The sequence below is a fragment of the Sprattus sprattus genome, assembly GCF_963457725.1.
Source record: "Sprattus sprattus genome assembly, chromosome: 3".
NCBI lineage: Eukaryota > Metazoa > Chordata > Actinopteri > Clupeiformes > Clupeidae > Sprattus > Sprattus sprattus.
In genome coordinates this window covers 610,001-625,000 of record NC_137922.1, presented here as the reverse complement: position 1 = coordinate 625,000, position 15,000 = coordinate 610,001, and the positions used below count along the sequence as shown (strand labels likewise).

Genomic DNA, 15,000 nt, shown 5'->3' with positions numbered 1-15,000 from the left:
GAGAAGAGAGGAGAGGAGAGGAGAGGAGAGGAGAGGAGAAGGGAAGAGAGAAGAGGAGAAGAGAGGAGAGGAGAGGAGAAGGGAAGAGAAGAGAAGTGAGGAGAGGAGAGGAGAGGAGAGGAGAAGGGAAGAGAGGAGAGGAGAGGAGAGGAGAGGAGAGGAGAGGAGAAGGGAAGAGAGAAGAGGAGAAGAGAGTAGAGGAGAGGAGAGGAGAGGAGAGGAGAAGAGAGTAGAGGAGAGGAGAAGGGAAGAGAAGAGAAGAGAAGAGAGGAGAGGAGAAGGGAAGAGAAGAGAAGTGAGGAGAGGAGAGGAGAGGAGAGGAGAGGAGAGGAGAGGAGAAGAGAGGAGAGGAGAGGAGAGGAGAGGAGAGGAGAAGAGAGGAGAGGAGAAGGGAAGGGAAGAGAAGAGAAGTGAGGAGAGGAGAGGAGAGGAGAGGAGAGGAGAGGAGAGGAGAAGAGAGTAGAGGAGAGGAGAAGAGAGGAGAGGAGAGGAGAGGAGAGGAGAGGAGAGGAGAGAAGAGGAGAAGAGAGGAGAGGAGAGGAGAGGAGAGGAGAAGAGAGGAGAGGAGAGGAGAGGAGAGGAGAGGAGAAGGGAAGAGAAGAGAAGAGAAGTGAGGAGAGGAGAAGAGAGGAGAGAAGAGGAGAAGAGAGTAGAGGAGAGGAGAAGGGAAGAGAAGAGAAGTGAGGAGAGGAGAGGAGAGGAGAGAAGAGAAGTGAGGAGAGGAGAGGAGATGAGAGGAGAAGGGAAGAGAAGAGAAGTGAGGAGAGGAGAGGAGAGAAGAGGAGAAGAGAGGAGAGGAGAGGAGAGGAGAGGAGAGGAGAGGAGAGGAGAGGAGAGGAGAGAAGAGGAGAAGAGAGGAGAGAAGAGGAGAAGAGAGGAGAAGAGAGGAGAGGACAGAAGAAGGGAACACTAGAGTTGTTAAAATGGTTAACAGTTAGTTATCTCAAAACCACTGTTAGCCTAGTGGAATACAATAACATACTGACATCATTTAAATTTGAATCTCCAACTAGTTTATATCAAACTGATGCAAAGATATGCAAAGCATGGGCTTATCAGTATGATATGTAAAAGGTTTCCTATCGACAGGGCCATATTGAATAAATCATCCAAGGAGAAATGGGTGAAGCAAGTCTAAAGGAGAAGAGGAGAGGAAAAAGCAGGTATTCATTTGTCAGGAAGGATAAACAAATACAAGCTTCTCCTCAGGGGGGGCATATTTCATCCGAAAACAAACAACTGTGAAAGCTGTTTTCCTTTCACTGGCTCCAGCTCCCAAACAACCTGAAGGAGCGCCATATGTGTCTAATTAGAGAGCAGGAGAGGCTCACAACAACACACAGGCAACAGCTCAGAGGAGCCGAGTCATCCTCACACCGTCACACCGTCACACTGTCACACTCACGTCCAGGACACCGGGGACGTATCCATGATCAACGGAAAGCTGAGTGCAACATGCCGCATTAGCCGTGGTAAGTAACGGTTCATTAAGAAAAGATGCTATCGTTCTGAGTGTTACAGCATAACATGTATATCTAAAGTATATTAGTCTATCTAAACACTGGCATCAAGGCTTCAGTAACACAGGCTTAGTTCATCCCCCCTTACAACCCATTCCACCCACTCCACCCCCTACCTTTCCCACCATGTTCTTTAAGAGCCTGAACACTATGTCCTACAGCAGTTCACTCCAGCCCCACATTCAGCAGCTCGTCATTGGCAGCCTGGCAAAATCCATGGCACACCAGAACAGGCTGGAATGAAACCCGTTTGGGCTGGGTGATCCAGGCCAGGATATGGCCCTGTTGGGCACAAGAGGGGTGAGGCCCCAGGATATGGCCCCTGGCGGGCACCAGAGGGGTGAGGCCCCAGGCGGGCACCGGAGGGGTGAGGCCCCAGGATATGGCCCCTGGCGGGCACCGGAGGGGTGAGGCCCCAGGATATGGCCCCAGGCGGGCACCGGAGGGGTGAGGCCCCAGGATATGGCCCCTGTTGGGCACAAGAGGGGTGAGGCCCCAGGCGGGCACCGGAGGGGTGAGGCCCCAGGATATGGCCCTGTTGGGCACCGGAGGGGTGAGGCCCCAGGATATGGCCCCTGTTGGGCACAAGAGGGGTGAGGCCCCAGGCGGGCACCGGAGGGGTGAGGCCCCAGGATATGGCCCCTGGTGGGCACCGGAGGGGTGGGGCCACGGCTCTCACCTGAATGCGCTCGGTGGTGGTGGGCCAGAGGGCGCGGCAGAGGACCTTCTTCACCACGTCCGGCAGCAGGCTGACCATGATGAGCATGATGATGCTGAGCCAGGCAGGCCCACTAGACAGCATCTGCATGAACACGTAGTACATCCTCTGGTAGTTCAGGAAGGGCCTGCACACACACACACACACACACACACACACACACACACACACACACACACACACACACACACACAATGACACACACACAGACACACACACACACACACACACACACACACACACACACACACACACACACAGACACACACACACAGACACAGACACAGACACAGACACAGACACACACACACACAGACACACACACACACACACACACACACACAGACACAGACACAGACACAGACAGACACGCACACGCACACGCACACGCACACGCACAGACACAGACACAGACACAGACACAGACACAGACACAGACACAGACACAGACACAGACACAGACACAGACACACAGACACAGACACAGACACAGACACACACACACACACACACACACACACACACACACACACACACACACAGACACACACACAGACACACAGACACACAGACACACACACACACAATGACACACACAATGACACACACAATGACACACACACAGACACACACACACACACAATTTATGGTATTAATGACAGTGATGCGCACATTTATTTGCAATAGGTTAAAGAATTGTAGTCACTCCTGACACATTCTGAATGAAATATTAAATGCAAAGCATAATTTGAGAACGCAAGTCAACTGTTGGGCTTGGTTTGGCAGTGAAGCTGAACTGGAGGTGGTGTGTGGAGAGTGAACTGGAGGTGGTGTTGTGGAGAGTGAACTGGAGGTGGTGTTGTGGAGAGTGAACTGGAGGTGGTGTTGTGGAGAGTGAACTGGAGGTGGTGTGTGGAGAGTGAACTGGAGGTGGTGTGTGGAGAGTGAACTGGAGGTGGTGTGTGGAGAGTGAACTGGAGGTGGTGTGTGGAGAGTGAACTGGAGGTGGTGTGTGGAGAGTGAACTGGAGGTGGTGTGTGGAGAGTGAACTGGAGGTGGTGTGTGGAGAGTGAACTGGAGGTGGTGTTGTGGAGAGTGAACTGGAGGTGGTGTTGTGGAGAGTGAACTGGAGGTGGTGTGTGGAGAGTGAACTGGAGGTGGTGTGTGGAGAGTGAACTGGAGGTGGTGTGTGGAGAGTGAACTGGAGGTGGTGTGTGGAGAGTGAACTGGAGGTGGTGTGTGGAGAGTGAACTGGAGGTGGTGTGTGGAGAGTGGTGTTGTACAGACTGAACGGCAGATGAGTGTCCCTGTGATTCAGTAGGGGGGGTCAGACTCACCAGATGATTCCTCCCCACAACAAGGAGAAGATCACATAGAAGAGCAGCGATCCCCAGATGACAAAGTGGTTTATCCACGTCCAGTAATGCGTGTCAAGAGCCAGCTGTAGGGAAGAAGAGGAGGGAGAGACAGAGAAAGACCCACATGGGGAGAGAGAGACAAAGAGTGATATTATATGGTGATATTATTTTGACCTATTATACACTATGTTTAAAACTGTTTATGCAATCCAATTCTGTCATGCCAGTAACCCTCATTGAAAGGAACTGATAGAGATATAAAAGTGGAGAGACAGAGAGAACGGAAAGACAGGAAACATGAGATCACATCACTAGCACGAGCGGGAGCACTGGTGCTGTAATGGAAGTGCCCAACCAAGAGCTGAGGTACCCAGAGGCGTGGCTCTCCAACTGGGACTAGTTACCTTGAGTGTGACGGTAAATACCAGCACACTGAAGATGAGCGTCCCGAACGTCCAGTTGCCAAACATCTGTGAACAGAAGCGGGACACAGCACTCATCAGCCACACGGCCCACAGGCTCACCTCACCTCACAGCTAGTGTTAGCAGTGCTACAGATCAGTGCTAACTCAGTGAAGGTCCTAAAACACAGCCGTAGTTTGTGTGGGCCTCATTCACCTACTTCTTGTTAAGACATTTCAAGATGCGAGGGGTCCATCATCTGAGGGACAACTGGACTGGTTGATTGGCATTGTTTATCGGCACCTCTTAAATAAAAGTTTAAAACCACATTTTTTAAGGATTTGAGGATATGTGCGTGGGCCACGTCAGAACTTAAAGGCACCCAGTGCAACTTTATGTAAACATTCAATGAAAAATAAACATTCAATTTCTAGTCTTTTTTGCACGTAGTAATTTTCAATAACTCCATACCATTACATATCGACATTCAAGGAGCAAAGATGAGACGTCGTTGTGTGGTGAGAACTGATAGAAAATCGTAAACAACAACAATCGCCGGTGGGGAGAAGCCATTTTTCCATTGACTGGAACCTGCTTTATTTATTGTAGGTTACCAAAAAATAAAGAAAATGGCGGCGATTGTTTTTCTATCAGTTCTCACCACACAACGACGTCTCATCTTTGCTGCTTGAATGTCGGTATGTAATGGTATGGAGTTATTGAAACTTACTACGTGTAAAAAAGACTAGAAATTGAATGTTTATTTTTAAGCCTCGAAAGTTGAACTGGGTGCCTTTAAGGATTTATCGCTAATGCTAGGCTGCTGCTGTGTTTATAAAATGAGATAATGGATTGGCTATGACCCTGACCCTGACCCTGACCCTGCCTCAATGTTAGGGTTGTTTTTGAGCCGTGTCCCTTGAAGAATTGTGGCTGCATTGTGTGGCCTTGCCTGGTTGAATTGGACTAGCCTGTGTTCCAGAAGCTTCCTTTGTGCCAGATACTAACACCGTTTCACAATGACCGTGCTGAACAATGAGCGCAAAACAGTGTGTTTCATTTGGGGCATTTGATCATCGCCATCCAAACATCATGTATTCAGTGGTGGAGAGTGTACAGGGCCCAAACTGGCCATACTGTACCTTCAAGGTAAATACATGAACAACACGGGGCCACGAGAAGAACATGGGAATGAACTGTGTCTACTGAGTGAGTCATACACATTATGGTGTCGGTATGAGAGTGACCATGGTGGAGAAAATGGACAAAACATAACATACTTACCTAGTGTTCTTTAAGTATTTTTGTAAACGTATGCGAGGGCAGATGATATTTTATAGCACGTACTGGCTAGTCCATCAAATATTCTTCCTTAATGTCATATTAATACCACAACTTGAGTCTTTGTTTAGCCAATTTCAGTAAATGCATGTATTGTAATTGGCACCGGTATTAATTGAGTTCGGTCATCATCTGCCCTTGCAGTTGGACAGGAGATGAGGTCCTGTGGCGGACATGAGTCCTAAAGATGACTGACTACGGGTCATGGGACCGAGCCCCCAGGCGAGGGGGTTCAGCAACAACCGCCGTACGAGAAACACACACACACACACACACACACACACAAACAACATGGAGTCCTAGATTAGGTGTGCTACAATGGTGAAACAGTCGGGAGTGGGGGAGACATGGAGGCGAAGGTTCTACCGAAGGAGCCGCACTGTTCTTTAGCCTCAAGAACAGACGGTAGAGGTAGTAGCAGTGGTGGTGGTGGTAGTGTGTGTGTGTGTGTGTGTGTATGTGTTTGTGTGTTTTGGGGAGGAAAGGTGTTACTGTTGGATACCTACATGGAATGACATGGTTGTTACACAATGAGTAGATGGCCGGGAAGGGGGGGAGGGCGGGACAGTAAAAAACTAAAAGCTGAAAAACAGGGTGACAGACAGAGAGGGACAGGCTTACCATCTGGGTGTTGGTGGTCATTAGCTGAGGAGAGGAAGAGAAGCAAAAAAGAACAGCGAAACAAAGGTAAGAGGAGAGGAAGAAGTAAAGGAGGAAGAAGAAGAAGAAGAAGAAGAAGAGAGAAAATTCAAATTAAAAATAAAATGAAGGGGGGCAAAAAGTATAAGAAAGTAAATTAGGATATTCCAGAGAAGTCAAAACCAGGCACAAGAGCCAGTCAGAAAGGTTTATATGATGTAAATAAAAAACCAGGGCACAGAAAAAAGATGTCAGCAACCCCAAACATGCTGTTGTGTTCCACGATATGGATGGAGAAGTCCCTGCTCATGGAAACATGTGTCAGCCTGAATTAGCCACATACACACACACGCACACACAAGCACACACACACACGCGCATGCACACACACACACATAGACACACACACATAGACACACACGCACACACAAGCGCACACACACACGCATGCACACTCACATACATAGACACACACACATAGACACACACGCACACACACACACACACGCTCACGCACGCACGCGCATACGCACGCGCACATATACGCACGCACATAGACACACACGCACACACACACATAGACACAGACACACATAGACACACACGCACACGCTCACGCACGCGCATACGCACATATACGCACGCACATAGACACACACGCACACACACACATGCACACACAAACTGTTTGCCAGTATGTCTTCCCCATCACTCCCATTCCAAAACAAACACATCATTAATACAATTCCGTTAATCTTACATTCGCATGCATGCATGTTTACCATTAACAGGCATCACACTCTCACACACTCACACTCACACACACACACACACACACACACACACACACACACACACACACACACACACACTCACACTCACACTCACACACACTCACACACACTCACACACACTCACACACACACACACACACACACACACACACACACACACACACTCACACACACACTCACACACACACACACACACACACCTTACAGGGATACCATTTAACAAAGTTGTAATGATACATTCTCAAACCACCTATTAGTAGCTACTGCAAGCAAGCACATCCCCACTTAATGCTGTCTTTCACACACACACACACACACACACACACACACACACACACACACACACACACACACACACACTTAATGCTGTCTTTCACACACACACACACACACACACTCACACACACACACACACACACACACACTTAATGCTGTCTTTCACACACACACACACACACACACACACACACACACACACACACACTTAATGCTGTCTTTCACACACACACACACACACACACACATACACACACACACACACACACACTTAATGCTGTCTTTCTGATGAGGAAATGATTAGTTGATCATAGTAGCGCGTGGATTGTTAAAAAAAGGGACAAAGCAAAGACATTGCCAAAGATCATCATCTGTGCTGATGGGTCACTATGCTCAGACACGAGGGTATGCTACCTGTCCATTGCTGGTGAAGGTGGTGTTGTCGAAGAGGAAGTAAGCACCAAAGAAGAAGACAACGGCGTCAAAGACTCCCAGACACGTCCAGTAGATGAAGATGGGCCAGCGCAGGAGGGAGTTCTTGGCAATGTCTCTGTGAGGAGAGAGAGAAGAGAAGAGAGAGAAGAGAGAGAGAAGAGAGAGAGGTTTCATGAGCAATGTTTCTGTGAGGAGAGAGAGAAGAGAAGAGAGAGAAGAGGGGGTTTCATGAGCAATGTCTCTGTGAGGAGAGAGAGAGAGAGAGAAGAGAGAGAAGAGGGGGTTTCATGAGCAATGTTTCTGTGAGGAGAGAGAGAGAGAGAGAGAGAGAGAGAGAAGAGAGAGAGAAGAGAGGGAGGTTTCATGAGCAATGTCTCTGTGAGGAGAGAGAGAAGAGAAGAGAGAGAAGAGGGGTTTCATGAGCAATGTTTCTGTGAGGAGAGAGAGAGAGAGAGAGAGAGAGAGATGTTATATGAGCAATGTCTTTGTGAGGAGAGAGAGAAGAGAGAGATGTTATATGAGCAATGTCTTTGTGAGGAGAGAGAGAAGAGAGAGAGAGAGAGAGATGTTATATGAGCAATGTCTTTGTGAGGAGAGAGAGAAGAGAGAGAGAGAGAGAGATGTTATATGAGCAATGTCTTTGTGAGGAGAGAGAGAAGAGAGAGAGATGTTATATGAGCAATGTCTTTGTGAGGAGAGAGAGAAGAGAGTTTTCATGACCTGATCGTGAGGCCTGGTTTCTACACCACATTAACACACACTCTCACTAGTGGGCTACCCTCTTGGGCTCTTCAAAATATATAAATCAATGACTCTCAACAAACTAAATAGTTCCGTGCTGACCTAATGCAAGCTTCTACATAAACACATTTGGGTTGTTCTACAGAGGCCGACGAGTGTAAGTGTCTTTAACTGAACTGTCTATCAGGTGTATTCTACTTTAAGAAATCAGGCGGGCTAAAAAACCCAAACGAAGGTGAAATTTGAGGAGCTGTACCCGCCAGTACATTACACACAGGCAGTCCATCCAGTACACTACAGCTGCTGGCCCAGGGAAAGTGCAGACATAAGATATCCCAAACCCTCCCTCAGACGGCCTGATTCAGCGGCTAACCGGATGTAAAGGCATCTTTTCGAGGAGTAAGGGGAGATGGCTAGCGCATAACTACTGTACTATTGAATTAGCGATGACAATGCTATCACTCTCACTGTCCCGTCCTGAGAAAGCAAGCCAACGTCCGTAGCCATGACGTTGAGCCTGGGGCTAAACAAGCTTTGTTTTTCAAACAGACTCCAAATCGGCTAATCTGTCAGTATACGTATGTCAATCGTGTCTTGTGACAGACTCGGCCTTCGGTTTGAAGTGCTGCCGCATATCCCTCTGCTTCTGTGTTTAATCTGATTGAACCCAACGTTATCTCCTACAAAAAGGAACAGTATGATTTTGCAATTATGGCTGGGCAATTTTGGGTTTATTGAACTAGTGTGCCTGGGAGATGAGAAGAGAGTAGCAATTGAAGAGTCAATGATGGGGGGGATGATTTCCTAGTCTCATCTGCTGCTGCCTGATTACAGACTGTGGGGCTCAACGTTCACTGTCACAGGTGATCACAGGTGATAAATCTGTTCTTCCGAGAACAAAATAAAACCGTGCTCAGACAGACTACAAAAAGACATTTGTATTGGTAACATATTCAATCCTTACTTGTCAGGAGAGGTTTTAAAAAACAGAAAAGATGGACGTTTATTGTGATTTATGTTGCTTTGTTCCATTTCACTTAGCATTCATTAAAAGCAGAGCTTAAGACACCAGTGGTAGTTAAAAGCAGAGCTTAAGACACCAGTGGTAGTTAAAAGCAGAGCTTAAGACACCAGTGGTAGTTTAAAGTGGGTTTGTGTGTGGAGGGGGAAGGATCTGTCTCTGACAGGCTGTCGGGGAGAGTTTCCTAGGCGCTGTCTACAGCCCTCTCACCTGTACAGGGATGGGTCTTTCTTCAGGATGTCCATGTTGATGTGCTGCTCGATCAGACTGTACAGCAGGATAGGCAGCGAGGTGAAGCTGATATTGTAGAGAGTCAGATATGCTGTATCGTAGAGGGGCTGGGAGAGAGAGACAGACAGACAGACAGACAGAAACAGACAGACAGACAGACAGACAGACAGACAGACAGACAGACAGAGACAGACAGACAAACAGAAACAGACAGACAGACAGAAACAGACATCAGCCTCAGGCAAAGCAAGCATGACACATTCAAATCAGCGTCAATTCAATTTGCCTGGAGCTCTGAGAGACATCCAAATTAGGGCTTAACCCAACTCAAATTCCAAGGCTGAATTTCAAGCAGTCAATAGAGTGGCTGGATGGGGACAAGCGTTGCCTCCGCTGATAGTAATGCCTGACCCAAAACAACAAGCTAACCCTGGCCCCCTGCAGCTGGCGTGTGTGTGGTGGCGTGGTGCTGACATGTTGTCCTGCATGTCTGGAGTGGCGGAGAGCTTTCTCCTGATCTCTCTGAGAGGTACGCGCTGACGTGCCTGGGCCCGGCCGCAGACGGAGCAGTTGTCAAGTGTCAGCTTTATTTAGAGTGTGGGCCAGGCGCTCCTGGGCAGAACAAATTCCTTCACCGCTGATCTATGACCAGTCCTTCCACACGCACGCCTCACTCCTGACCATGACTAGCGGAGAACACTGAACTGATCCTGGCTCTGCAGCTGGAGGGGCGGCTTTGAGGCTTACCGCTGGAGGCGTCTCCGATCGATGTGGTTATACCCTGTTATCATGTAAAATGTATCTATTTTACATTCATGGAACGTTTACTTATTTATCTATCTATGTCTCTTTACAAGTATTTGTAACCCCCCCTTTATTTCCCTTCTTTCCTACTGTGAGGCGCATTGTGTTACCTTTGTGTATGAAATGCGCCGTACAAATAAAGTTTGATTTGATTTGATTTGATTTGATTATACTCTTCCAGCCACCTGACAGACTGACAACAACAAACTGTGTGTTACCTGCTGGGAGAAGCCACAGAAGAACTGGTACAGGAACTGGGGGAAGATGAAGCACACGTTCTGCAGGAAGGAGAGAGAGGAAAACACTGAATTAGTCATTTTACCGGCGGCCTACTACAAAGAGGTTAGCATCCAGCCTGCTGGGAAATGCCCTATAAATAGCAAGGTGTACAATGCTATCATCTCTCTCCCGTGCGCAAGAGAGAGACAGAGAGAAGGAGAGAGAGAGAGGGAGGAATAGAGGGAGAGAGAGAGACAGAGAGAAGGAGAGAGAGAGAGGGAGGAATAGAGGGAGAGAGAGAGAGAAGGAGAGAGAGAGAGGGAGGAAGAGAGGGAGAGAGAGAGACAGAGAGAAGGAGAGAGAGAGGGAGGAATAGAGGGAGAGAGGAAGAGAGAGAGACAGAGAGAGGGAGAGGGAGGAAGAGAGGGAGAGGGAGGGAGAGAGAGGGAAAGAGATAGAGTGAGAGAAAGAGAGGGAGGGGGAGGAAGGGAGAGAGAGAGAGAGGGAGACAGCGAGACAGGGAGAGAGAGAGAGAGAGAGAGAGAGAGAGGTAGAGCGAGAAAGAGAGAAAGAGCACACAGACACAGTATTGTCAATGATGTATGATCTCAGAGTGGTCAGCTATCCTGGCTTTTCTCATTACTGTGAGCTGCTTATTTTTTTCTCAGAAAGACACACTATTTCCAGCTTAATGTGATACGTAGGGCCTGTTATTCATCTCCACACTACCCACGTTAGATTCCTAGAACTCCTCCTCATTTTGCCATAGGGTTGTTTACGTCACTACTGCCCCCCTAGAGAAAGAATCAATGATCCCAGACGCTTACTCGCTGTGCTTTGCTTTGCTTTGCTTTGCTTTGCTTTGCTTTGCTTTGCTTTGCTTTGCTTTGCTTTGCTTTGCTTTGCTTTGCTGGGCTGTGCTGGGCTGTGCTGTGCTGTGCTGTGCTTTGCTGTGCTGGGCTGGGCTGGGCTGTGCTGTGCTGTGTGCTGTGTGCTGTGTGCTGTGTGCTGTGTGCTGTGTGCTGTGTGCTGTGTGCTGTGTGTGCTGTGTGCTGTGTGTGCTGTGTGTGCTGTGTGTGCTGTGTGTGCTGTGTGTGCTGTGTGTGCTGTGTGTGCTGTGTGTGCTGTGTGCTGTGTGCTGTGTGCTGTGTGTGCTGTGTGCTGTGTGCTGTGTGCTGTGTGCTGTGTGCTGTGTGCTGTGTGTGCTGTGTGCTGTGTGCTGTGTGCTGTGTGCTGTGTGTGCTGTGTGCTGTGTGCTGTGTGCTGTGTGCTGTGTGCTGTGTGTGCGTGCTGTGTGCTGTGTGCTGTGTGTGCTGTGTGCTGTGTGCTGTGTGTGCTGTGTGCTGTGTGCTGTGTGCTGTGTGCTGTGTGCTGTGTGTGCTGTGTGCTGTGTGCTGTGTGTGCTGTGTGCTGTGTGTGCTGTGTGCTGTGTGCGCTGTGTGCTGTGTGTGCTGTGTGCTGTGTGCTGTGTGTGCTGTGTGCTGTGTGCTGTGTGCTGTGTGTGCTGTGTGTGCTGTGTGTGCTGTGTGCTGTGTGCTGTGTGCTGTGTGTGCTGTGTGCTGTGTGCTGTGTGTGCTGTGTGCTGTGTGCTGTGTGCTGTGTGTGCTGTGTGCTGTGTGTGCTGTGTGCTGTGTGCTGTGTGTGCTGTGTGCTGTGTGCTGTGTGTGCTGTGTGCTGTGTGCTGTGTGCTGTGTGCTGTGTGTGCTGTGTGTGCTGTGTGCTGTGTGCTGTGTGCTGTGTGCTGTGTGTGCTGTGTGCTGTGTGCTGTGTGCTGTGTGCTGTGTGCTGTGTGCTGTGTGCTGTGTGCTGTGTGCTGTGTGTGCTGTGTGCTGTGTGCTGTGTGCTGTGTGCTGTGTGCTGTGTGCTGTGTGCTGTGTGCTGTGTGTGCTGTGTGCTGTGTGCTGTGTGTGCTGTGTGCTGTGTGTGCTGTGTGCTGTGTGTGCTGTGTGCTGTGCTGTGCACGGTGCTCACCTTGTAGAAGAAGTACTGCACCAGCTCGGCGATTCTGATATAGTAATAGTGGCCGTGCACCAGCAGCATCTTCTTCAGGTGTTTGAACTTTGGGATCGCGTAATCACTGTTCCGTGCCGCCTGACGTCCCTCTTTCCCCATGACACCTAGGGGAACAGGAGAACAGGAGAGCAGATTAACAGGGGAACAGATGAACATATGGACAGGGGGACAGGAGAACAGGGGAGCAGGGGGACAGATGAACAGGGTAACAGGGGGACATATGGACAGGGGGACAGGGGAACAGGGGGACAGGGGAACAGGGTAACAGGGGGACATATGGACAGGGGGACAGGGGAACAGGAGAACAGGGGGACAGTGGAACAGGGGAACATATGGACAGGGGGACAGGGGAACAGGGGGACAGGGGAACAGGGGGACAGTGGAACAGGGTAACAGGGGGACAGGAGAACATATGGACAGGGGGACAGGGGAACAGGGGGACAGTGGAACAGGAGAACATATGGACAGGGGGACAGGGGAACATATGGACAGGGGGACATATGGACAGGGGAACAGGGGGACAGGGGAACATATGGACAGGGGGACAGGGGGACAGGGGGACAGGGGGACAGGAGAACAGGGGAGCAGGGGAGCAGGGGGAGATCAGAAGAACAGGAGAACAGGGAAGAAGGGTGCTAGATCATAGCTGCAGGTTTCTAGTGTGCTGTGGCAGCAGCCCAGCTAGCTCTGACTCATCCTTCCTTCTGCCCAGAGGTGGGTACATTTGGTACACTACAGGCCAGTTGGCCCAGTTTAACACGGCTCCTTCTTTTTGATCATCGGTTCAACTAGTAGAACATTCTGCTTTCACATTAGACATGGGAAGTGTTGAAACTCAGATGGATGGAGTCTCTGGGTCTCTCTTACAAGTGCATGACTGCAGGGGGAGTGTGTACTCTTGGTGTCATGGTGTGTGTGTGTACTCTTGGTGTCATGGTGTGTGTGTGTACTCTTGGTGTCATGGTGTGTGTGTGTGTACTCTTGGTGTCATGGTGTGTGTGTGTACTCTTGGTGTCATGGTGTGTGTGTGTACTCTTGGTGTCATGGTGTGTGAGTGTGTACTCTTGGTGTCATGGTGTGTGTGTGTACTCTTGGTGTCATGGTGTGTGTGTGTACTCTTGGTGTCATGGTGTGTGAGTGTGTACTCTTGGTGTCATGGTGTGTGTGTGTACTCTTGGTGTCATGGTGTGTGAGTGTGTACTCTTGGTGTCATGGTGTGTGTGTGTACTCTTGGTGTCATGGTGTGTGAGTGTGTACTCTTGGTGTCATGGTGTGTGTGTGTACTCTTGGTGTCATGGTGTGTGTGTGTACTCTTGGTGTCATGGTGTGTGAGTGTGTACTCTTGGTGTCATGGTGTGTGTGTGTACTCTTGGTGTCATGGTGTGTGTGTGTGTACTCTTGGTGTCATGGTGTGTGTGTGTACTCTTGGTGTCATGGTGTGTGTGTGTACTTTTGGTGTCATGGTGTGTGGCATGGGGTTGTGCCGGGGGAGTGTGTATTCTTGGTGTCATGGTTGTCATGACGAGTGTGTACTCTTGGTGTCATGGTTGTGCCGGGGGAGTATGTATTCTTAGTGTCATGGTTGTCATGGTGAGTGTGTACTCTTGGTGTCATGGTTGTCATGGCGAGTGTGTACTCTTGGTGTCATGGCTGTGCCGGGGGAGTATGTATTCTTGGTGTCATGGTTGCCAGGATTCCGATCGACACTCACCGATGCCTACGTGGGCTTCTAAGATCATGCTGACATCATTAGCTCCGTCTCCGATGGCTAACGTGATTGGATGCTCTTTGGAGGCTTTGATCAGTTTGACAATCTGGAGGGACAAAGACAGATAACGGTTACACACATACATCCACCATCTTGGTTTGTGATGAAGTAGCTCTTTCTGCCCTCTTCTCTCCTCTACAACACGCCCTTCCCTTTATGACCACCTCAGTCAATGTTCCCGTTAGAGACGCATCGCCTGTGGCCAGTCACGTGCAAGTCAGTCGCTCATCCAAGGTCTTACTCGCCCACAAACAGCAGTGGGTTACGAGTGAATGAGGAGAGGATGTGAGGGAAGAGAAGGAGGCAGGTGCGTGTGTGTGTGTGTGTGTGCGTGCGTGCGTGTTTGTGCATGTGTGAGTGTGTGCGTGTGTGAGTGTGTGGTGGGGGTGGGGGGGGGGAGGGGGGGTGCTGTTGACCCTGGCTGTCAATATGAGCAAGTGGCTGCTAGAGGGAGAATGGTTCTTCTCTCCCTTATTAAGTACACCAATTTAAACCGGACTCTCACAATCTTTCTCTATCTCTGTCTTTCTCTATCTTTCTTTATCTCTCTCTCTTTCTCTCTCTCTCTCGCACACATACAGGGTATGAGGGTATATTTCAGTAAGCAAGCTATTTATATTCAAACACGGTCTATTTCAAGCTCTCTGGAAGTGATGCTGGATAGAAGAATAGAATAGAATCTGTGACCATTACAGAAAATGTCTCCCCCTCCCCCCAAGG

The 15,000-nt window shown here is 49.3% G+C and overlaps 1 protein-coding gene across 1 annotated transcript in view; it reads right to left on the bottom strand.

Moving 5' to 3' along the window:
• The window catches only part of atp11a (ATPase phospholipid transporting 11A), a 96,640-nt gene that overhangs the window by 8,223 nt on the left and 73,417 nt on the right, over positions 1-15,000 (bottom strand). Inside the window, 9 exon segments of the mRNA XM_080833966.1 lie at positions 2,200-2,365; positions 3,576-3,679; positions 4,001-4,066; positions 5,961-5,984; positions 7,463-7,598; positions 9,456-9,583; positions 10,499-10,558; positions 12,471-12,616; positions 14,224-14,326. Of these exon segments, the coding sequence (XP_080690092.1) occupies positions 2,200-2,365; positions 3,576-3,679; positions 4,001-4,066; positions 5,961-5,984; positions 7,463-7,598; positions 9,456-9,583; positions 10,499-10,558; positions 12,471-12,616; positions 14,224-14,326 (933 nt within the window).